At 42.0% G+C, this 25,691-nt stretch overlaps 1 protein-coding gene across 1 annotated transcript in view; it reads right to left on the bottom strand.

Annotated features, from left to right (window-relative positions):
• The window catches only part of UBR2 (ubiquitin protein ligase E3 component n-recognin 2), a 689,885-nt gene that overhangs the window by 528,477 nt on the left and 135,717 nt on the right, over nucleotides 1-25,691 (bottom strand). The window contains 2 exon segments of the mRNA XM_053712365.1: nucleotides 2,736-2,835; nucleotides 9,534-9,697. Coding sequence (XP_053568340.1) covers nucleotides 2,736-2,835; nucleotides 9,534-9,697 — 264 coding nt within the window.

Raw genomic sequence — 25,691 nt, 5'->3', positions numbered from 1 at the left:
ATAGATTGTGAGATCCTGCAAAGAGGTAACGTGGGATCCCTGGCAATGATCTCAAAAAAAAAAACGCCCGGGCTTAGTCGATAACTACCTACTACTGCTGGAGGTCTTCTCCATGTGGGACAAGATAATACGAGAGGAGGCCTTTGTCTCTTCATAAAGCTCGCCTCTGACCCCAATCCGAGAAAACCCAGACATAGGGCTTATAAATGGAGCCGGGGCCCAGGGCCAAACATATCCTATGGCAGACAACGTCATAACATATGTCTTGCACCAAGGCAAACTTAAATCTCAGGCAGAACTGGAAGAGTGGGACAGTTATATGTTCTCATTCTGGTTCAGTATGGCACAGTTAGTGCACTTCTACTCTACGCACAAAAGCAAAACACCTTTAAGTAGATCCAAAACGCCCTTTGAGAACCTATGCGTAACAAGCCAACACCCAAAACATCTCATCTCGAAACTATACAAATTACTACTTACCAAGGGGGAGACACACCTTCCGTCATACACACATGCATGGCATAGAGAATTAGGGCAAGAAATAGAATTAGAGGATTGGTATGGAATCTTTAAGAGAAACAAAAAGGCCTCAATATCCGCCAGAATACAGGAAATGCATTATAAATTCCTTAGCCGCTGGTACCTAATCCCTCAGAGGTTCAGAAAAATTTACCCAACGACAAACGGGGAGTGCTGGAGAGGAAGGTACAATATTACATTTTTGGTGGACCTGTCCTAGGGTCCGTCCCTTCTGGGACAAGGTGTATTCCAAAATGAGCAGGATCCTCACACTAGTGAATGTCCCTAACCCAATCCACCTGCTAAATCACAAGCTCCTTAAACTATATGGGGAAGCAAAGTATCACCTACTACGCTTGATGCTGGGTGCAGCCAAGGAGCTCATACCCAAGCACTGGAAGAATACACAGGTACCCACTCTGCAGGAGTGGAAGGCCAGAGTCAGAGATCTTCTCCGACAAGAGCGCTATCACTACAGGAAAATTGGTAGTCACGACACACGAACTTATGCAAATGACATGGGAGGGCAGGGGACTCTAACCTAATACGACGTCACCCAGAGTTGTCCAGAGATTTCATCCTTACTTATGGGATATCGCCTCCTGGTCAGCAGGAGGAGGCAAAGAGCACCACAGCAGAGCTGTATATATATAGCTCCTCAATTCCCTCCCACTCCAGTCATTCGACCGAAGTTAGGAAGAGAAAGGAAAAGTCAAGATGCAGAGGTGACTGAAGTTTAACAAAAATAAAGACCTGTCTTAGAAAATGACAGGGTGGGCCGTGGACTCGTCATATCGTAAAAGAAACAAATTTATCAGGTAAGCATAAATTTCCTTTTCTTTTACAAGATATGACGAGTCCACGGATTTCATCATTACTTATGGGATACAATACCAAAGCTATAGGACACTGATGAAAGGGAGGGACAAGACAGGAACCTAAATGGAAGGCACCACTGCTTGAAGAACCTTTCTCCCAAAAACCGCCTCGGACGAGGCAAAAGTATCAAATTTGGAAAATTTGGAAAAAGTGTGAAGAGACGACCAAATTGCAGCCTTGCAAATCTGTTCAACAGAAGCATCATTGTTAAATGCCCATGAGGAAGCCAGAGCCCTAGTAGAATGAGCTGTAATTCTTTCAGGAGGCTGCTGTTCAGCAGTCTCATATACAAAATGGATGGCACTCTTCAGCCAGAAAGAGAGAGAGGTAGCCGTAGCTTTCTGACCCCTATGTTTCCCCCAGATCGCCAGCGTCAGCCCAAACGTGAAAGGGTTAAAGATAGTGTATTCCTCAATAAAAAAAAAACATATATACATTATGCAGTCCCAACAATAGGCCAAATAATGATAGCAGCCCTTCAGTACCGTGTATAGTAGGACACAGACATTGGACAGAAGAGCCAGCTTACAGAGGAAAAATGAACAGTCTTTTCTGAGTTACAAGGTGTCACAGAAAATAACAGACTGCACATACCTAAATGCTAAGTAACAGCATGACTTGTCCCACACTGCCAGAGATCCTTCTCCTCCAGGAATCTATAGGAACAAATTTGGTCTTAGATAAAATCTGCTAAGACCATATTCAGCAGGGCAGCACACAGTCTGGGAGTCACAGAGAGAATGTAGAATCTCCTCAGTTCCCATTGCTGAAAAGCCTGAAGCTTTAACCCTGAGTAAAATAGTACACACTGGCACCATTTAAAATAATAAACTCTTGATTGAAGAATCTAAACTAACACCTCACTCAAGAGAATGACTGGAGTGGGAGGGAATGGAGGAGCTATATATACAGCTCTGCTGTGGTGCTCTTTGCCTCCTCCTGCTGACCAGGAGGCGATATCCCATAAGTAAGGATGAAATCCGTGGACTCGTCATGTCTTGTAAAAGAATGTTATGTTTAACAAGCTCAGATATGTGGGACGGCAACCCACTTCACAACTAAATCCCAATGGACTATCAAGTTTCACACTTATCAAGAACTTTAGCTGCATGATGCGGTAGGACTATCGTAAAGCAACTACAGAATGTTACATTGAATGTTAAATTGTTTTAGCCTTGTTGTATTGTGCAACTTACTACAATAAAAGTTGTTTACAAAAAAAAAAAAAAAAGCAGTAGGAATGTAATTTAACATCTATCCAAAAGTGTGAAAGGCAGAAATACACATACAATAATTCTTAAGGTAAAGCTCTATATTATGCACACAAAAAAACATACCTGCATGCATTTCAACAATTCTAGGAAGACATCAAAACCTTCAAGGAATTTGCAGCGTAATGCATCTGACCATTCCGATGGCTTGCTTACCAATACATACCTGCAGATAAAGGGCATAAACTAAATAAAAATGTATTCTTATAAAATAGTATAAATAATAGTAGTAATAGTTATTAAATTTAAATTTATAAAGCAAATGCACTTTTTAAGTACCAGCTAAACTTTAAATAAAGGGACATATTACTCCATCGTATCAGTAATGTATATGAGAGAGCAGCAGTTAAACATGAAAAAAGTAAAAGCTGTTTAAATTTAGAAGTAAATTAGAAAAACATAATTTATGCTTACCTGATAAATTTATTTCTCTTGTAGTGTAGTCAGTCCACGGGTCATGCATTACTTATGGGATTATATCTCTCCCCAACAGGAAGTTGCAAGAGGATCACCCAAGCAGAGCTGCTATATAGCTCCTCCCCTCACATGTCATATTCAGTCATTCGACCGAAACAAGACGAGAAAGGAGAAACCATAGGGTGCAGTGGTGACTGGAGTTTAATTAAAATTTAGGTCTGCCTTAAAAGACAGGGCGGGCCGTGGACTGACTACACTACAAGAGAAATAAATTTATCAGATAAGCATAAATTATGTTTTCTCTTGTTAAGTGTAGTCAGTCCACGAGTCATCCATTACTTATGGGATACCAATACCAAAGCTAAAGTACACGGATGATGGGAGGGACAAGGCAGGAACTTTAAACGGAAGGAACCACTGCCTGAAGCACCTTTCTCCCAAAAATAGCCTCCGAAGAAGAATCAAGCGTTCAATCTCCATGCAGTCAGCCTCAGAGAAATTAGATCTGGATGGTTGAAAGGACCCTGAATTAGAAGGTCCTGTCTCAGAGGTAGAGACCATGGTGGACAGGACGACATGCCCACTAGATCTGCATACCAGGTCCTGCGTGGCCATGCAGGTGCTATCAGAATCACCGATGCTCTCTCCTGTTTGATCTTGGCAATCAGCCGAGGAAGCAGCGGAAATGGTGGAAACACATAAGCCATGTTGAAACCCCAGGGGGCTGCTAGAGCATCTATCAGTGCCGCTCCCGGATCCCTGGACCTGGATCCGTAGCAAGGAAGTTTGGCATTCTGTCGAGAAGCCATGAGATCCAGTTCTGGTTTGCCCCAACAATGAATTAGTTGAACAAAGACCTCCGGATGAAGTTCCCACTCCCCCGGATGAAAAGTCTGACGACTTAGGAAGTCCGCCTCCCAGTTCTCCACGCCTGGGATAAAGATCGCCGACAGGTGGCAAGAGTTGGACTCTGCCCAGCGAATTATCTTTGATACTTCCAACATCGCTAGGGAACTCCTGGTTCCCCCTTGATGGTTGATGTAAGCCACAGTCGTGATATTGTCCGACTGAAATCTGATGAACCTCAGTGTTGCCAACTGAGGCCAAGCTAGAAGAGCATTGAATATCGCTCTTAATTCCAGAATATTTATTGGGAGGCGTTTCTCCTCCTGAGTCCACGATCCCTGAGCCTTCAGGGAGTTCCAGACTGCGCCCCAACCTAGAAGGCTGGCATCTGTTGTTACAATCGTCCAATCTGGCCTGCGAAAGGTCATCCCTTTGGACAGATGGAGTCGAGAAAGCCACCAGAGAAGAGAATCCCTGGTCTCTTGATCCAGATTTATTAGAGGGGACAAATCTGAGTAATCCCCATTCCACTGACTGAGCATGCATAATTGCAGCGGTCTGAGATGCAGGCGCGCAAATGGTACTATGTCCATTGCTGCTACCATTAAGCTGATTACTTCCATGCACTGGGCTACTGACGGGTGTGGAATGGAATGAAGGGCACGGCAAGCATTTAGAAGTTTTGATAACCTCCGTCAGGTAAATTTTCATCTCTACAGAATCTATAAGAGTCCTTAAGAAGGGAACCCTTGTGAGTGGTAACAGAGAACTCTTTTCCACGTTCACCTTCCACCCATGCGACCTCAGAAATGCCAGAACTATCTCTGTATGAGACTTGGCAGTTTGAAAACTTGACGCTTGTATCAGAATGTCGTCTAGGTACGGAGCCACCGCTATGCCTCGCAGTCTTAGTACCGCCAGAAGTGAGCCCAGAACCTTTGTAAAGATTCTTGGGGCCGTAGCTAACCCGAAGGGAAGAGCTACAAACTGGTAATGCCTGTCTAGGAAGGCAAATCTTAGATACCGATAATGATCCTTGTGAATCGGTATGTGAAGGTAGGCATCCTTTAAGTCCACTGTGGTCATGTACTGACCCTCTTGGATCATGGGTAGGATGGTTCGAATAGTTTCCATTTTGAATGATGGAACTCTTAGGAACTTGTTTAGGATCTTTAAGTCCAAGATTGGTCTGAAGGTTCCCTCTTTCTTGGGAACCACAAACAGATTTGAATAAAATCCTTGCCCTTGTTCCGACCGCGGAACTGGGTGGATCACCCCCATTAATAAGAGGTCTTGTACACAGCGTAGAAACGCCTCTTTCTTTATTTGGTTTGCTGATAACCTTGAAAGATGAAATCTCCCTTGTGGAGGAGAAGCTTTGAAGTCCAGAAGATATCCCTGAGATATGATCTCCAACGCCCAGGGATCCTGGACATCTCTTGCCCAAGCTTGGGCAAAGAGAGAAAGTCTGCCCCCCACTAGATCCGTTTCCGGACAGGGGGCCCTTACTTCATGCTGTCTTAGGGGCAGCAGCAGGTTTTCTGGCCTGCTTGCCCTTGTTCCAAGACTGGTTGCCTTTCCAACCCTGACTGTAACGAGTAGCAGTCCCTTCCTGTTTTGGGGCGGAGGAAGTTGATGCTGCTCCTGCCTTGAAATTACGAAAGGCACGAAAATTAGACTGTTTGGCCTTTGATTTGGCCCTGTCCTGAGGAAGGGAATGACCCTTACCTCCAGTAATGTCAGCAATAATTTCTTTCAAGCCGGGCCCGAATAAGGTTTGCCCTTTGAAAGGAATATTAAGCAATTTAGATTTAGAAGTTACATCTGCTGACCAGGATTTAAGCCATAGCGCTCTGCGCGCCTGGATGGCGAATCCGGAGTTCTTAGCCGTTAGTTTGGTTAAATGCACCACGGCATCCGAAACAAATGCATTAGCTAGCTTAAGGGCTTTAAGCTTGTTCATAATCTCATCCAATGGAGCTGTGCGAATAGCCTCTTCCAGAGACTCAAACCAGAATGCCGCCGCAGCAGTGACGGGCGCAATGCATGCAAGGGGCTGTAATATAAAACCTTGTTGAACAAACATTTTCTTAAGGTAACCTAATTTTTTATCCATTGGATCTGAGAAAGCACAACTATCCTCCAACGGGATAGTGGTACGCTTGGCTAAAGTAGAAACTGCTCCCTCCACCTTAGGGACCGTCTGCCATAAGTCTCGTGTGGTGGCGTCTATTGGGAACATTTTTCTAAATATCGGAGGAGGGGAAAAAGGCACACCGGGTCTATCCCACTCCTTGCAAATAATCTCTGTAAGCCTTTTAGGTATAGGAAAAACGTCAGTACACACCGGTACCGCATAGTATTTATCCAGCCTACATAATTTCTCTGGGATTGCCACCGTGTCGCAATCATTCAGAGCCGCTAACACCTCCCCTAGCAATACACGGAGGTTCTCAAGCTTAAATTTAATATTTGAAATTTCTGAATCCGGTCTCCCCAGATCAGATCCGTCACCCACAGAATGAAGCTCTCCATCCTCATGTTCTGCAAATTGTGACGCAGTATCGGACATGGCTCTCGTGTCATCGGCGCGCTCTGTCCTAAACCCAGAGCTATCGCGCTTGCCTCTTAACTCAGGCAAATTAGATAATACTTCTTTCATAACATTAGCCATATCATGCAAAGTGATTTGTAAGGGCCTTGATGTACTTGGCGCCACAATCTCACGCACCTCCTGAGCGGGAGGCGAAGGTACTGACACGTGAGGAGAGTTAGACGGCATAACTTCCCCCTCGATGTCTGGTGATAATTTATTTACCGGTAAAGACTGACTTTTATTTAAAGTAACATCAATACAATTGGTACACAAATTTCTATTGGGCTCCACATTGGCTTTTAAACATAATGAACAAGTAGATTCATCTGTATCAGACATGTTTAACAGACTAGCAATGAAGGCTAGCAAGCTTGGAAAAAAACTGTCAGTGAATTTACAAGCAATATGAAAAAACGCAGCAGCGCTTTTAAAAACATACAAAAAAAAAAACTAAAAAAAAAAAACTATCACAGTTGAAATAACAATGAACTAATTCAGTTATAGCCAACAATTTTAACAATAAATGTATGAATTTAGCAGAGGATTGCACCCACTAGCAAACGGATGATTAACCCCTCAATACCCACAAAAGATAATCAATTTTAGATTTAACGTTTTTCTCACAGTCAAACACACTGTCACAGGTCTGCTGTGACTGATTACCTCCCTCAAAATTGAATTTTGAAGACCCCTGAGCTCTCTGGAGACGTCCTGGATCAAGGAGGAAAAGGCAGGAAGACTGTGCTAGAATTTTATCTGCGCAACAAGGCGCTAAAAAAGGCCCCTCCCACTCATATTACAACAGTGGGAGACCTGTTACAACGGTTTCTATGCAGAAATAAACGTTAGCCATGTGGAAAAAAATCATGCCCAAAAAGATTTATCACCAAAGTACCTCACAAAACGAATAACATGCCAGTAAACGTTTTAAAAACAACATTTCCAGTGTTATGTAAAGTTATCACTAAGCCTGCTACCAGTCGCTTCTACTGCAGTTAAGGCTTATACATTTATTTCAGTATTAACAGTATTTTCTCAGTCAAATTCTAGTCCCTAGAAAATAACTCAACTGCGCATACATTTAACAGCCTGATACCAGTCGCTACTACTGCATTAAAGGCTGTACTTACATCATATGGGTAACGGCAGTGTTTTCTTAGTCAATTCCATTCCTAGAAAATATTATACTGCACATACCTCATTTGCGGAGGACCCCGCATGCTATTCCCCTTTCTGAAGTTACCCCTCCTCAGAATGCGCGAGAACAGCCAGTGGATCTTAGTTACGTCTGCTAAGATAATAGAAAACGCAGGCAGATCTTCTTCTTCTAAATACTGCCTGAGAGAAAAAAACAGCACACTCCGGTGCCATTTTAAAATAACAAACTTTTGATTGAAGAATTAAGTAAAAAACTCCTGTCTCCTCTCACAACCTCCTTTGTTGAGACTTGCAAGAGAATGACTGGATATGACATGTGAGGGGAGGAGCTATATAGCAGCTCTGCTTGGGTGATCCTCTTGCAACTTCCTGTTGGGGAGAGATATAATCCCATAAGTAATGGATGACCCGTGGAATGACTACACTTAACAAGAGAAATATATATATATATATTCTCTATCTGAATCATGAAAGAAACATTTTGGGTTTCATGTCTCTTTAAGGTGGAACAGTACATGATTATGCTACAACTGTCCTGGGACTGTACTGCTGACAGGCCAAAAGTAACAACTACCACAAAAACAAAGATTTATTCAGCACAGGAACATCTGTTTTTCAAAAAGCAAAGCTCTATAATACATTGTCTTTATGAATCGGTTATCAAAATATCACTCACATGAAGAGACACCACAAAAAAACTTTTTTTCCAGCATTCTATTTTATATATGCGTCTCTCCCCATCCAGAACCCATTTAGTAGGATAAACAGCTCTAAATGCGGCAGGACCTACATTTTAACACAAATATTATTAAATTACTACAAAATACACATTCACCCCGCACTCTGGCCGCCCACTTCAAAAATCATATTTTTGTGAGCTAACGAATTGAACTGTCTTGCAATCGGCACTCCAGCTACAAAAAAAGTGCCGTACAAATAGAGCGCCAATTGGAGAACAGTTCAAACCGTTAGCTCACAAAAAATATAAGTTTTAAAAAGGGAGGTCGGAGCACGATTAATCAGAATGGCACAGCTTAATTAAAAAGTTAAGTTACAGCACATATTTATTGGAATTGATCAATTAAAGTGAAGGTCAATTTTGACGAATTAGTGCCCGGTTTTTAATAATCCTATTAAAAACAAGGGCACTTTAATTAATCAAAATTGACATTTGAAGCATTTTCTTCAAAAACGTACCTTTTAATCCAGAGAGCCGCTAGAGCGCTTCCTCCGCCCGTCGCAAGTTTTCTTCACGGGTCCAAAATGACGAATCCGGCTTCATCAATCACGGCGTACCCTCAGGCCATGATCCCCCCAGGAGGAACGCCGTGATTGGAGGAAGCCTGATTCGTCATTTCTGATGTAAGCAGAAGCTTCCGACGGCCGGGGGAATCGATGGAGCAGCTTTCAGGATTAAAAGGTAAATTTTTGAAGAAAATGCTTAAAATGTCAATTTTGATGAATTAAAGTGCCCTTGTTTTTAATAGGATTATTAAAAACCGGGCACTTATTCGTCAAAATTGACCTTCACTTTAAATTCCCTGTAAAATAGAGCTTAGATTCTGGACCCAATATTAAAACAAGTCAAGTTTACTATCACTTTAGTGCCTTTTGTTCACTGTGTGTAAGCATAATTAAGGGTGGTTACCCTGAAAAGCCATTTGATTGAAATTTATATTATTACAATATTTTGATTATAGTGAGAGATTACACTTCCTTTCTATTTGGATAATACGGCAACACAGATATCAACTTTATAAAAGTGTCTGTTTATGTTGTATACTTTATACTTATTATAGTCCTAGAACTTTTTTCAAAAAAGACTTAATATTCTAAGAGATACTTACTTCAAATCTAAAATTAAGCTCTGCACCCTCCTAAATTTGAAAGCCTGGAGGGCGGTATATCTTTCAAACTGAAATCTGCCCTGGATGTCCCTGTGTCTCAAGTGGTCCATGAAAGTCTTAATAATGGTGGTCATCAGGTTCTCCTCTGTGATAAGCATTCGAGCCTAAACCAGACCAGGAGGTTAAATGTTGCAAAAACAGCCGTGTATTATTCATAACTAACTGCTTCCGACACCAGTTACATGGAGATTACTTTTGACTGTGATTGTAGGAGTGATACAAACGTTTAAATAATAAATTATACTTTAGCATTGACCTCTTTATAAATGTAATTATGGAACATGGGTACTACCATCTAAAGATCTGAAAAGGTTATTAAATGGGTGAACCCAATGCTAACATTTACTGCTCTGATTCTACTAATGAGCCAAAAGACTAACAATTGACTACCAAAAAGACTACCAATGAACTGTAGAAAAAGTAAAAAAAAAAAAAAGTAATATGTTTTTATATTGAAAGTTGTTTAACAAGAAAAAAAAACAAAAAATATTGATACAACTATTTGGACAAAGTATTAGCTCCATATAAAGTAGCAGATATACTTTATTAAAGCAGAGAATTTAATGACTACATTTTGTACACAGGAACACAAAGAAAATTACCTGTTGAACAATAACAAATTTAAGATACGTTTAGATACTGTGCAACGTTGTTATTAAATACAGAAGGTAATAAACATCAGTAACTACAAGTGGACGAATACCATAAGAATTAAAAAGTTTCAGCCAAAGTCATGGCAACCCTGACACTGAAAGGAAGAGCTATTATTCATATTAAACCAACTGAATAAGAGATGTGCATTCAGCAGTTTTATTCTTTTCAGAGCCAAATATCCTCTTGAGCAAGTGAAGGAAACTGTTGAATGCACAGCTCTAAACTGAATAGTTGATGGAAAATGTGTTAACATGCAGAGACATAAAAGGAAATAATGTCATTGTGAATGGATTTGCTGCATTGTTACACAAAAAAAGCTTTACAGATTGAAGTTCATACTGCACAGAGCTGAACAGTCTACTGATTTTGTGAATGAGGCAGATACAATAAAATATTTGAGGTTAAAGGGACACTAAACCCATTTTTTTTTATTTAATGATTCAGATAGACCATGTAATTTTAAGCAACTTTTTAATTTACTCCTATTATCAAATTTTCTTCTCTCTCTTGCTATCATTATTTAAAAGCAAGAATATGATGCGTAGGAGCCGGCCCATTTTTGGTTGAGAACCTGGGTTATGCTTGCTTTTGACCTCTCCGTTTACTGGAATAAACAACAAACAATGAAAATGTTTGACGGAAATCCTTGGTTTCTTGCAAGTAGAATTTTAAAGCACGAACCACATCAAGATTGTGCAACAGACGTTCCTTCTTTGAAGAAGGATTAGGACACAGTGAAGGAACAACAATTTCCTGATTGAAATTCCTATTAGAAACAACCTTAGGAAGGAATCCAGGTTTGGTACGTAAAACCACCTTATCTGCATGGAAAACAAGATAAGGTGAGTCACACTGTAAAGCAGATAACTCAGAAACTCTTCGAGCCGAAGAGATAGCTACTAAAAACAGAACTTTCCAAGATAGAAGCTTAATATCTATGGAATGCATAGGTTCAAACGGAACCCCTTGAAGAACTTTAAGAACCAAGTTTAAGCTCCATGGTGGAGCAACAGGTTTGAATACAGGCTTGATTCTGACTAAAGCCTGACTAAACGCTTGAACGTCTGGAATATCTGCCAGACGCTTGTGTAAAAGAATAGACAATGCAGAAATCTGTCCTTTTAAGGAACTATCTGATAATCCCTTCTCCAATCCTTCTTGGAGAAAAGACAATATTCTAGGAATCCTAATCTTACTCCATTAGTAACCCTTGGATTCACACCAATAAAAATATTTGCGCCAAATCTTATGATAGATCTTCCTGGTGACAGGCTTTCTAGCTTGAATCAGGGTATCAATGACCAACTCAGAGAAACCACGCTTTGATAGAATCAGGCGTTCTATCTCCAAGCAGTCAGACGCAGAGAAATCAGATTTGGATGCATGAATGGACCTTGGATTAGAAGGTCCTGCCTAAATGGCAGAGTCCACGGTGGAACCAATGACATCTCCACTAGATCTGCATACCAAGTCCTGCGTGGCCACGCAGGTGCTATCAGAAGCACCGAAGCTCTCTCCTGCTTGATTCTGGCAACCAGACGTGGGAGGAGAGGAAACGGTGGAAATACATAGGCCAGATTGAAGGACCAGGGTACTGCTAGAGCATCTATCAGTACCGCCTGGGGATCCCGGGACCTGGACCCGTAACAAGGAAGTTTGGCATTCTGACGGGACGCCATCAGATCCAATTCTGGTGTGCCCCATAGCTGAGTCAGCTGGGCAAATACCTCCGGATGGAGTTCCCACTCCCCCGGATGAAAAGTCTGACGACTTAGGAAATCCGCCTCCCAGTTCTCTACCCCTGGGATATGGATTGCTGAGAGATGGCAAGAGTGATCCTCCGCCCATCTGATTATTTTGGCTACCTCCATCATCGCTAGAGAACTCCGTGTTCCTCCTTGATGATTGATATAAGCTACAGTCGTGATGTTGTCCGACTGAAATCTGATGAATTTGGCAGCAGCTATCTGAGGCCACGCCTGAAGCGCATTGAATATCGCTCTCAGTTCTAGAATGTTTATCGGGAGGAGAGATTCTTCCCGAGACCATAAGCCCTGTGCTTTCAGGGAGTTCCAGACTGCACCCCAGCCTAGCAGGCTGGCATCTGTCGCTACAATGAGCCACTCTGGCCTGCGGAAACACATTCCCTGAGACAGGTGGTCCTGAGACAACCACCAGAGAAGTGAGTCTCTGGTCTCCTGGTCCATATACAGTTGAGGAGATAAATCTGCATAATCTCCATTCCACTGTTTGAGCATGCATAGTTGCAGTGGTCTGAGGTGTAGGCGGGCAAAAGGAACTATGTCCATTGCTGCTACCATGAGACCGATTACCTCCATAAACTGAGCCACTGATGGTCGAGGAATGGAATGAAGAGCTTGGCAAGTGGTTAAAAGTTTTGATTTTCTGACCTCCGTCGGAAATATTTTCATTTCTACCGAGTCTATCAGAGTCCCTAGGAAGGAAACTCTTGTGAGAGGGAATAGAGAACTCTTTTTTATGTTCACCTTCCACCCGTGAGAACTCAGAAAAGCCAACACAATGTCCATGTGAGACTTGGTTAGTTGGAAAGTCAACGCCTGAATTAATGTGTCGTCTAAATAAGGCGCCACTGCTATGCCCCGCGGTCTTAGAACCGCCAAAAGGGACCCAAGCACCTTTGTGAAAATTCTGTGAGCCGTGGCCAACCCGAAGGGAAGGGCCACAAACTGGTAATGCCTGTCCAGAAAGGCGAATCTGAGGAATTGATGATGATCTCTGTGAATAGGGATGTGTAGATAGGCATCCTTTAAGTCCACGGTAGTCATATATTGACCCTCCTGGATCAGAGGTAGAATAGTCCAAATAGTCTCCATCTTGAAAGATGGTACTCTGCAGAACTTGTTTAGAATTTTGAGATCCAAGATTGGTCTGAAAGTTCCCTCTTTTTTTGGGAACCACAAACAAGTTTGAGTTAAAACCTTAGCCCTTGTTCCGCTTTTGGAACTGGGCGGATCCCTCCCATGGTATGTAGGTCTTCTACACAGCGTAAGAACGCCTCTCTCTTTGTGTGGTTTGCAGGCAATTGAGAAATGTGAAACCTCCCCCTTGGGGGAGAGTCTTTGAAGTCCAGAAGACATCCCTGGGATACAATTTCTAAAGCCCAGGAATCGTGGACATCTCTTGCCCAAGCCTGAGCAAAGAGAGAGAGTCTGCCCCCTACTAGATCCGGTGCCGGATCGGGGGCTACCCCTTCATGCTGTCTTGGAGGCAGCTACAGGCTTCTTGGCCTGTTTGCCTTTGTTCCAAGCCTGGTTAGGTCTCCAGACTGACTTAGATTGGGCAAAATTCCCCTCTTGCTTTGCAGCAGGGGAAGCTGAAGCGGGACCATGTTTGGTCCTCAATTTATTTGTTTTATCCTGAGGGAGAGCATGGCCTTTTCCTCCAGTGATGTCTGAAATAATCTCTTTCAGTTCAGGCCCGAATAGGGTCTTTCCTTTGAAAGGGATGTTCAAAAGTTTAGATTTTGATGACACATCAGCAGACCAGGACTTAAGCTATAACGCCCTGTGTGCTAAAATAGCAAAACCTGAATTCTTTGCCGCTAACTTAGCCAGTTGGAAAGCGGCATCTGTAATGAAAGAATTAGCCAACTTAAGAGCTTTAATTCTATCCATAATATCCTCTAATGGAGTCTCCATCTGAAGAGCCTCTTCTAGAGCCTCAAACCAGAAAGCAGCTGCAGTAGTTACAGGAACAATGCATGCAATAGGTTGGAGAAGAAAACCTTGATGAACAAAAATTTACTTCCGGAGACCCTCTAATTTTTTATCCATAGGATCTTTGAAAGCACAACTGTTTTCGATAGGTATAGTTGTACGCTTAGAGTAGAAATAGCTCCCTCCACCTTAGGAACCGTCTGCCACGAGTCCCGCATGGTATCAGATATGGGAAACATTTTCTTAAAAACAGGAGGGGGAGCAAACTGAATACCTGGTTTATCCCACTCCTTAGTAACAATATTCACAATCCTCTTAGGGACTGGAAAAACATCAGTGTAAACAGGAACCTCTAAGTATTTGTCCATTTTACACAATTTCTCTGGAACCACTATGGGGTCACAATCATCTAAAGTTGCTAATACCTCCTTGAGCAATAAGCAGAGGTGTTCAAGCTTAAATTTAAAGGCTGTCATGTCAGAATCTGTCTGAGGGAGCGTCTTTCCTGAATCAGAAATTTCTCCCTCAGTTAACAAATCCCTTACCCCTACTTCAGAAAATTGTGAGGGTATATCAGATACGGCTACTAAAGCGTCAGACTGCTCAGCACTTGTTCTTAACCCAGAGCTGTCACGCTTTCCTTGTAAACCAGGCAGTTTAGAGAAAACCTCTGTGAGGGTTTTATTCATAACTGTGGCAATGTCTTGTAAAGTAAATGAATTAGACGCATCAGAGGTACTTGGCGTCACTTGTGCAGGCGTTACTGGTTGTGACACTTGGGGAGAGCTAGATGTCAAAAACTAATTTTCTGTCTGAGAATCATCTATTGCTATATTTTTCATTGCTAAATGATTTTTTTTATAATTTATAGACATATCAGTGCAAGTGGGACATATTCTAAGAGGGGGTTCCACAATGGCTTCTAAACACATTAAACAAGGATTTTCCTTAGTGTCAGACATGTTAAACAGGCTAGTAAATGAAACAAGCAAGCTTGGAAAACACTTTATTCAAAGTAAATAATATTTAGAAAAAATGGTGTCTAAGAGAAAAAATTTTTTACAGTAGCATCATAAAGCCTTAGTAACTTTGCACAGCTATGCAAATAAACAATTAACCCCTTAATGTAAAAAACGGATAGACAAACGTCAAAAACCGGTAAAAAAAATGTTCAGCACCTTGCCACAGCTCTGCTGTGGCGCCTACCTGCCCTTTATGAGCGATTTGTGGAAAAAACATAATTTATGTAAGAACTTACCTGATAAATTCATTTCTTTCATATTAGCAAGAGTCCATGAGCTAGTGACGTATGGGATATGGGATATACCAGGAGGGGCAAAGTTTCCCAAACATCAAAATGCCTATAAATACACCCCTCACCACACCCACAAATCAGTTTAACGAATAGCCAAGAAGTGGGGTGATAAGAAAAAAGTGTGAAAGCATAAAAAATAAGGAATTGGAATAATTGTGCTTTATACAAAAAAATCATAACCACCACAAAAAGGGTGGGCCTCATGGACTCTTGAAAGAAATGAATTTATCAGGTAAGTTCTTACATAAATTATGTTTTCTTTCATGTAATTAGCAAGAGTCCATGAGCTAGTGACGTATGGGATAATAAATACCCAAGATGTGGAACTTCCACGCAAGAGTCACTAGAGAGGGAGGGATAAAATAAAGACAGCCAATTCCGCTGAAAAAATAATCCACACCCCAAAATAAAGTTTAAATCTCATAATGAAAAAAACTGAAATTATAAGCAGAAGAATCAAACTGAAACAGCTGCCTGAAGTACTTTTCTACCAAAAACTGCTTCAGAAGAAGAAAACACATCAAAATGGTAGAATTTAGTAAAAGTATGCAAAGAAGACCAAGCGGCTGCTTTGCAAATCTGATCAACCGAAGCTTCATTCCTAAACGCCCAGGAAGTAGAAACTGACCTAGTAGAATGAGCTGTAATCCTTTGAGGCGGAGTTTTACCCGACTCGACATAAGCATGATGAATCAAAGATTTTAACCAAGATGCCAAAGAAATGGCAGAGGCCTTCTGACCTTTCCTGGAACCGGAAAAGATAACAAATAGACTAGAAGTCTTTCGGAAATCTTTAGTAGCTTCAACATAATATTTCAAAGCTCTAACTACATCCAAAGAATGCAACGATCTTTCCTTAGAATTCTTAGGATTAGGACACAATGAAGGAACCACAATTTCTCTACTAATGTTGTTAGAATTCACAACTTTAGGTAAAAATTTAAATGAAGTTCGCAACACCGCCTTATCCTGATGAAAAATCAGAAAAGGAGATTCACAAGAAAGAGCAGATAACTCTGAAACTCTTCTAGCAGAAGAGATGGCCAAAAGGAACAGGACTTTCCAAGAAAGTAATTTAATGTCCAGAGAATGCATAGGTTCAAACGGAGGAGCTTGTAAAGCCCCCAGAACTAAATTCAAACTCCAAGGAGGAGAGATTGACTTAATGACAGGTTTTATACGAACCAAAGCCTGTACAAAACAATGAATATCAGGAAGATTAGCAATCTTTCTGTGAAACAACACAGAAAGAGCAGAAATTTGTCCTTTCAAAGAACTTGCAGACAAACCTTTATCCAGACCATCCTGAAGAAATTGTAAAATTCTAGGAATTCTAAAAGAATGCCAGGAAAAATGATGAGAAGAGCACCAAGAAATGTAAGTCTTCCAGACTCGATAATATATCTTCCTAGACACAGATTTACGAGCCTGTAACATAGTATTAATTACAGAGTCAGAGAAACCTCTATGACTGAGAATCAAGCGCTCAATCTCCATACCTTCAAATTTAATGATTTGAGATCCTGATGGAAAAAAGGGCCTTGAGATAGAAGGTCTGGTCTTAACGGAAGAGTCCAAGGTTGGCAAGTAGCGATCCGAACAAGATCCGCATACCAAAACCTGTGAGGCCATGCTGGAGCCACCAGCAGAACAAACGAACGCTCCTTTAGAATCTTGGAGATCACTCTTGGAAGAAGAACCAGAGGCGGAAAGATATAAGCAGGATGATACTTCCAAGGAAGTGACAACGCATCCACTGCCTCCGCCTGAGGATCCCTGGATCTGGACAGATACCTGGGAAGTTTCTTGTTTAGATGAGAAGCCATCAGATCTATTTCTGGAAGATCCCAGATTTGAACAATCTGAAGAAACACCTCTGGGTGAAGAGACCATTCGCCCAGATGTAACGTCTGGCGACTGAGATAATCCGCTTCCCAATTGTCTACACCTGGGATGTGAACCGCAGAAATTAGACAGGAGCTGGATTCCGCCCAAGCAAGTATCCAAGATACTTCTTTCATAGCCAGAGGACTGTGAGTCCCCCCTTGATGATTGACATATGCCACGGTTGTGACATTGTCCGTCTGAAAACAAATGAACGATTCTCTCTTCAGAAGAGGCCACGACTGAAGAGCTCTGAAAATCGCACGGAGTTCCAAAATGTTGATAGGTAATCTCGCCTCCCGAGATTCCCAAACCCCCTGCGCTGTCAGAGACCCCCATACAGCTCCCCAACCTGTCAGACTCGCATCTGTTGAGATCACAGTCCAGGTTGGAAGAACAAAAGAAGCCCCTTGAACTAAACAATGGTGATCTGTCCACCACTTCAGAGAGTGTCGTACAATCGGATTTAAAGATATTAACTGTGATATCTTTGTATAATCCCTGCACCACTGGTTCAGCATACAAAGCTGAAGAGGTCACATGTGAAAACGAGCAAAGGGGATCGCTTCCGATGCAGCAGTCATAAGACCTAGAATTTCCATGCATAAGGCTACCGAAGGGAATGATTGAGACTGAAGGTTTCGACAAGCTGAAACCAATTTCAGACGTCTCTTGTCCGTCAGAGACAAAGTCATGGACACTGAATCTATTTGGAAACCTAAAAAGGTTACCTTTGTCTGAGGAATCAATTAACTCTTTGGTAAATTGATCCTCCAACCATGTTCTTGAAGAAATGACACAAGTCGATTCGTATGAAATTCTGCTAAATGTGAAGACTGAGCAAGTACCAAGATATCGTCCAAATAAGGAAATACCACAATACCCTGTTCTCTGATTACAGATAGCAGGGCACCGAGAACCTTTGAAAAAAACCTTGGAGCTGTTGCTAGGCCGAACGGCAGAGCCACAAATTGGTAATGCTTGTCTAGAAAAGAGAATCTCAGAAACTGATAATGATCTGGATGAATCGGAATATGCAGATATGCATCCTGTAAATCTATTGTGGACATATAATGCCCTTGCTGAACAAAAGGCAGAATAGTCCTTATAGTTACCATTTTGAATGTTGGTATCCTTACATAACGATTCAATATTTTTAAATCCAGAACTGGTCTGAAGGAATTCTCCTTCTTTGGTACAATGAATAGATTGGAGTAAAACCCCAGACCCTGTTCCAGAACTGGAACTGGCACAATTACTCCAGCCAACTCTAGATCTGAAACACATTTCAGAAATGCTCGATCATTCACTGGATTTATTGGAATGCGAGAAAGAAAAAATCTTCTTGCAGGAGGCCTTACCTTGAAACCTATTCTGTACCCTTGTGAAACAATGTTCTGAATCCAAAGACTGTGAATCGAATTGATCCAAATTTCTTTGAAAAATCGTAATCTGCCCCCTACCAGCTGTGCTGGAATGAGGGCCGCACCTTCATGTGGACTTGGGAGCTGGCTTTTGCTTTCTAAAAGGCTTGGATTTATTCCAGACTGGAGATGGTTTCCAAACTGATACTGTTCCTTTAGGGGAAGGATCAGGCTTCTGTTCCTTATTCTGACGAAAGGAACGAAAAAGATTAGCAGCCCTATATTTACCTTTAGATTTTTTATCCTGAGGTAAAAAAGTTCCTTTCCCCCCAGTAACAGTTGAAATAATAGAATCCAACTGGGAACCAAAAAATGTATTACCTTGGAAAGAAAGGGAAAGCAAAGTTGACTTAGAAGACATATCTGCATTCCAAGTTTTAAGCCATAAAGCTCTTCTAGCTAAAATAGCTAAAGACATATACCTGACATCAACCCTAATGATATCAAAGATGGCATCACAAATAAAGTTATTAGCATGTTGAAGAAGATTAACAATGCTATGAGTATTATGATCTAACACTTGTTGTGCCAAAGCCTCCAACCAAAAAGTGGAAGCTGCCGCAACATCAGCCAAAGAAATAGCAGGTCTAAGAAGATTACCTGAACATAAATAAGCTTTCCTTAGAAAGGAGTCAATCTTCCTATCTAAAGGATCCTTAAAGGAAGTACTATCTGCCGTAGGAATAGTAGTACGTTTAGCGAGAGTAGAGATAGCCCCATCAACTTTAGGGATTTTGTCCCAAAACTCTAATCTGTCAGATGGCACAGGATACAATTTCTTAAACCTTTTAGAAGGAGTAAATGAATTACCCAGATTATTCCATTCCCTAGAAATTACTTCAGAAATAGCATCAGGGACAGGAAAAACTTCCGGAATAACTGTAGGAGGTTTAAAAACCGAATTTAAACGCTTAGTAGATTTAGTATGAAGAGGACTAGATTCCTCCATCTCTAATGCGATTAAAACTTCTTTAAGTAAAGAACGAATAAATTCCATTTTAAATAAATATGAAGATTTATCAGTGTCAATATCTGAGACAGAATACTCTGAAACAGAAAAATCATCATCAGAAACAGACAAATCAGAATGATGATGTTCATTTAAAAATTCATCTGAAAAATGCGAAGTTTTAAAAGACCTTTTACGCTTACTGGAAGGAGGAATAACAGACATAGCCTTCCTAATAGATTTAGAAACAAAATCTCTTATATTAACAGGAACATCCTGAGTATTAGATGTTGATGGAACAGCAACAGGTAATGGTATATTACTAATGGAAATACTATCTGCATTAGCAAGCTTATCATGACATTCATCACAAACTACAGCCGGAGGGACAGATACCACAAGTTTACAGCAGATACACTTAACTTTGGTGGAACCAGCATCAGGCAGCGTTTTTCCAGAAGTAGCTTCTGATCCAGGGTCAATCTGAGACATCTTGCAATATGTAAGAGAAAAAACAACATATAAAGCAAAATCTATCAAATTCCTTAAAAGGCAGTTTCAGGAATGGGAAAAAATGCCAATGAACAAGCCTCTAGCAACCAGAAGCAAATGAAAAATGAGACTTAAATAATGTGAGAAAAAAGGTGGAGACATAAATGACGCCCACATATATTGGCGCCAAAAAAGCCGCCCACATTATTGGCGCCCAAATGCCAAGAATGACGCCACATCCGGTAACGCCGACATTTGTGGCGCAAAACGTCAAAAAAATTACGCAAACACGAACAACTTCCGGCAACAAGTATGACGCCGGAAATGACATAGAAATTTTTTTGCACCAAAAAAGTCCGCGTCAAGAATGACGCAATAAAATGAAGCATTTTCAGCCCCCGCGAGCCTAACAGCCCACAGGGAAAAAACATAATTTATGCTTACCTGATAAATTCCTTTCTTCTGTAGTGTGATCAGTCCACGGGTCATCATTACTTCTGGGATATTACTCCTCCCCAACAGGAAGTGCAAGAGGATTCACCCAGCAGAGCTGCATATAGCTCCTCCCCTCTACGTCACTCCCAGTCATTCGACCAAGGACCAACGAGAAAGGAGAAGCCAAGGGTGCAGTGGTGACTGGAGTATAACTTAAAAAATATTTACCTGCCTTAAAAACAGGGCGGGCCGTGGACTGATCACACTACAGAAGAAAGGAATTTATCAGGTAAGCATAAATTATGTTTTCTTCTGTTAAGTGTGATCAGTCCACGGGTCATCATTACTTCTGGGATACCAATACCAAAGCAAAAGTACACGGATGACGGGAGGGATAGGCAGGCTCTTTATACAGAAGGAACCACTGCCTGAAGAACCTTTCTCCCAAAAATAGCCTCCGAGGAAGCAAAAGTGTCAAATTTGGAAAATTTGGAAAAAGTATGAAGCGAAGACCAAGTTGCAGCCTTGCAAATCTGCTCAACAGAGGCCTCATTCTTGAAGGCCCAAGTGGAAGCCACAGCTCTAGTAGAATGAGCTGTAATTCTTTCAGGAGGCTGCTGTCCAGCAGTCTCATAAGCTAAACGAATTATGCTACGAAGCCAAAAAGAAAGAGAGGTAGCAGAAGCCTTTTGACCTCTCCTCTGACCAGAGTAAACGACAAACAGAGAAGACGTTTGTCGAAATTCCTTAGTTGCCTGTAAGTAAAATTTTAGAGCACGGACTACGTCCAGGTTGTGCAGTAGACGTTCCTTCTTCGAAGAAGGATTTGGGCACAAAGAAGGAACAACAATCTCTCGATTGATATTCCTGTTAGTGAATACCTTAGGTAAGAACCCAGGTTTAGTACGCAGAACTACCTTATCCGAATGAAAAATCAAATAAGGAGAATCACAATGTAAGGCTGATAATTCAGAGACTCTTCGAGCCGAGGAAATAGCCATTAAAAATAGAACTTTCCAAGATAACAACTTTATATCAATGGAATGAAGGGGTTCAAACGGAACGCCCTGTAAAACATTAAGAACAAGGTTTAAACTCCATGGTGGAGCAACAGTTTTAAACACAGGCTTAATCCTGGCCAAAGCCTGACAAAAAGCCTGGACGTCAGGAACTTCTGACAGACGTTTGTGTAACAGAATGGACAGAGCTGAGATCTGTCCCTTTAAAGAACTAGCAGATAAACCCTTTTCTAAACCTTCTTGTAGAAAAGACAATATCCTAGGAATCCTAACCTTACTCCAAGAGTAACCTTTGGATTCACACCAATATAGGTATTTACGCCATATCTTATGGTAAATCCTTCTGGTAACAGGCTTCCTAGCCTGTATTAAGGTATCAATAACTGACTCAGAAAACCCACGTCTTGATAAAATCAAGCGTTCAATTTCCAAGCAGTCAGCTTCAGAGAAGTTAGATTTTGATGTTTGAAAGGACCCTGTATCAGAAGGTCCTGTTTCAGAGGTAGAGACCAAGGTGGACAGGATGACATGTCCACTAGGTCTGCATACCAAGTCCTGCGTGGCCATGCAGGTGCTATTAGAATAACTGATGCTCTCTCCTGTTTGATTCTGGCAATCAATCGAGGAAGCATCGGGAAGGGTGGAAACACGTAAGCCATCCTGAAATCCCAAGGTGCTGTCAGGGCATCTATCAGGACTGCTCCTGGATCCCTGGATCTGGACCCGTAACGAGGAAGCTTGGCGTTCTGACGAGACGCCATGAGATCTATCTCTGGTTTGCCCCAACGTCGAAGTATTTGGGCAAAGACCTCCGGATGAAGTTCCCACTCCCCCGGATGAAAAGTCTGACGACTTAAGAAATCCGCCTCCCAGTTCTCCACTCCCGGGATGTGGATTGCTGACAGGTGGCAAGAGTGAGACTCTGCCCAGCGAATTATCTTTGATACTTCCATCATTGCTAGGGAGCTTCTTGTCCCTTCCTGATGGTTGATGTAAGCTACAGTCGTGATGTTGTCCGACTGAAACCTGATGAACCCCCGAGTTGTCAACTGGGGCCAAGCCAGGAGTGCATTGAGAACTGCTCTCAATTCCAGAATGTTTATTGGCAGGAGACTCTCCTCCTGACTCCATTGTCCCTGAGCCTTCAGAGAATTCCAGACGGCACCCCAACCTAGAAGGCTGGCGTCTGTTGTTACAATTGTCCAGTCTGGTCTGCTGAATGGCATCCCCCTGGACAGATGTGGCCGAGAAAGCCACCATAGAAGAGAATTTCTGGTCTCTTGATCCAGATTCAGAGAAGGGGACAAGTCTGAGTAATCCCCATTCCACTGACTTAGCATGCACAGTTGCAGTGGCCTGAGGTGTAAGCGTGCAAAGGGTACTATGTCCATTGCCGCTACCATTAAGCCGATTACCTCCATGCATTGAGCCACTGACGGGTGTTGAATGGAATGAAGGGTGCGGCAAGCACTTTGAAGTCTTGTTAGCCTGTCCTCTGTCAGGTAAATCTTCATTTCTACAGAATCTATAAGAGTCCCCAGGAAGGGAACTCTTGTGAGTGGAACGAGTGAACTTTTCTTTTCGTTCACCTTCCATCCATGTGACCTTAGAAATGCCAGTACTAACTCTGTATGAAACTTGGCAGTTTGAAAGCTTGAAGCTTGTATCAGAATGTCGTCTAGGTATGGAGCTACCGAGATTCCCCGCGGTCTTAGTACCGCCAGAAGAGCACCCAGAACCTTTGTGAAGATTCTTGGAGCTGTAGCCAATCCGAATGGAAGAGCCACAAACTGGTAATGCCTGTCTAGGAAGGCAAACCTTAGGTACCGGTAATGATCTTTGTGAATCGGTATGTGAAGGTAAGCATCTTTTAAATCTAGAGTGGTCATGTACTGACCCTCTTGGATCATAGGTAAAATTGTCCGAATAGTCTCCATCTTGAACGATGGAACTCTTAGGAATTTGTTTAGGATCTTTAAGTCCAGGATTGGTCTGAAAGTTCCCTCTTTTTTGGGAACCACAAACAGATTTGAGTAAAACCCTTGTCCCTGTTCCGACCGTGGAACTGGATGGATTACTCCCATTAACAAGAGCTCTTGTACGCAGCGTAGAAACGCCTCTTTCTTTGTCTGGATTGTTGACAACCTTGACAGATGAAATCTCTCTCTTGGAGGAGAGTATTTGAAGTCCAGAAGGTATCCCTGAGATATTATCTCTAGCGCCCAGGGATCCTGGACATCTCTTGCCCAAGCCTGGGCGAAGAGAGAAAGTCTGCCCCCCACTAGATCCGATCCCGGATCGGGGGCCCTCAATTCATGCTGTTTTAGGGGCAGCAGCAGGTTTCCTGGCCTGCTTGCCCTTGTTACAAGACTGGTTAGGTCTCCAGTTTTGTCTGTAGCGAGCAACAGATCCTTCTTGCTTTGGGGCAGAGGAAGTTGATGCTGCTCCTGCTTTGAAATTCCGAAAGGAACGAAAATTAGACTGTTTGGCCTTAGGTTTGGCCCTGTCTTGAGGCAGGGCGTGGCCTTTACCTCCTGTAATGTCAGCGATAATTTCTTTCAAACCAGGCCCAAATAAGGACTGCCCTTTAAAAGCTATATTAAGCAATTTAGACTTAGAAGTAACATCAGCTGACCAGGATTTTAGCCACAGCGCCCTGCGTGCCTGAATGGCGAATCCTGAATTCTTAGCCGTAAGTTTAGTTAAATGTACTACGGCCTCCGAAATGAATTAGCTAGTTTAAGGACTCTAAGCCTGTCCGTAATGTCGTCCAGAGTAGCTGAACTAATGTTCTCTTCCAGAGACTCAATCCAGAATGCCGCTGCAGCCGTGACCGGCGCAATGCATGCAAGGGGTTGCAATATAAAACCTTGTTGAACAAACATTTTCTTAAGGTAACCCTCTAATTTTTTATCCATTGGATCTGAAAAAGCACAGCTATCCTCCACCGGGATAGTGGTACGCTTAGCTAAAGTAGAAACTGCTCCCTCCACCTTAGGGACCGTTTGCCACAAGTCCCGTGTGGTGGCGTCTATTGGAAACATTTTTCTAAATATCGGAGGGGGTGAGAACGGCACACCGGGTCTATCCCACTCCTTAGTAACAATTTCAGTAAGTCTCTTAGGTATAGGAAAAACATCAGTACTCGCCGGGTACCGCAAAATATTTATCCAACCTACACATTTTCTCTGGTATTGCAACTGTGTTACAATCATTCAGAGCCGCTAACACCTCCCCTAGTAATACACGGAGGTTTTCCAGCTTAAATTTAAAATTTGAAATATCTGAATCCAGTCTGTTTGGATCAGAACCGTCACCCACAGAATGAAGTTCTCCGTCCTCATGTTCTGCCACCTGTGACGCAGTGTCTGACATGGCCCTAATATTATCAGCGCACTCTGTTCTCACCCCAGAGTGATCACGCTTGCCTCTTAGTTCTGGTAATTTAGCCAAAACTTCAGTCATAACAGTGGCCATATCTTGTAAAGTTATCTGTAATGGCCGCCCAGCTGTACTGGGCGCCACCATATCGCGCACCTCCCGAGCGGGAGATGCAGGTACTGACACGTGAGGCGAGTTAGTCGGCATAACTCTCCCCTCGTTGTTTGGTGAAATTTGTTCAATTTGTACAGATTGACTTTTATTTAAAGTAGCATCAATACAGTTAGTACATAAATTTCTATTGGGCTCCACTTTGGCATTGCAACAAATGACACAGGTATCTTCCTCTGAATCAGACATGTTTAACACACTAGCAAATAAACTTGCAACTTGGAATACAATTCTATTAGAATATTATTAAAAACGTACTGTGCCTTTAAGAAGCACAGAAGATTTATGACAGTTGAAAATTAATAAATTGAAACAGTTATAGCCTCAATCCTTGTAAACAACACAACTTTAGCAAAGGTTTGATCCCATTAGCAAAAGACAACTAATTCTGAAAGCAGAAAAAAATTACAGAATAAACGTTTTTTATCTCAGTCAACTATAATCTCACAGCTCTGCTGAGAGAAATTACCTCCCTCAAAACAAGTTTTGAAGACCCCTGAGCTCTGTAGAGATGAACCGGATCATGCAGGAAATACAATGAGCTGCTGACTGAAATTTCTGATGCGTAGCAAAAGCGCCAAAAAACGGCCCCTCCCACTCACACACAGCAGTGAGAGAGAACAGAAACTGTCAGAAAAAAGATCAAGCAACTGCCAAGTGGAAAAATAGTGCCCAA

This window comes from Bombina bombina, chromosome 4 (genome assembly GCF_027579735.1).
Source record: "Bombina bombina isolate aBomBom1 chromosome 4, aBomBom1.pri, whole genome shotgun sequence".
NCBI lineage: Eukaryota > Metazoa > Chordata > Amphibia > Anura > Bombinatoridae > Bombina > Bombina bombina.
The sequence above is the reverse complement of the archived record's forward strand: the minus strand, read 5'-3'. Positions and strand labels throughout refer to the sequence as shown.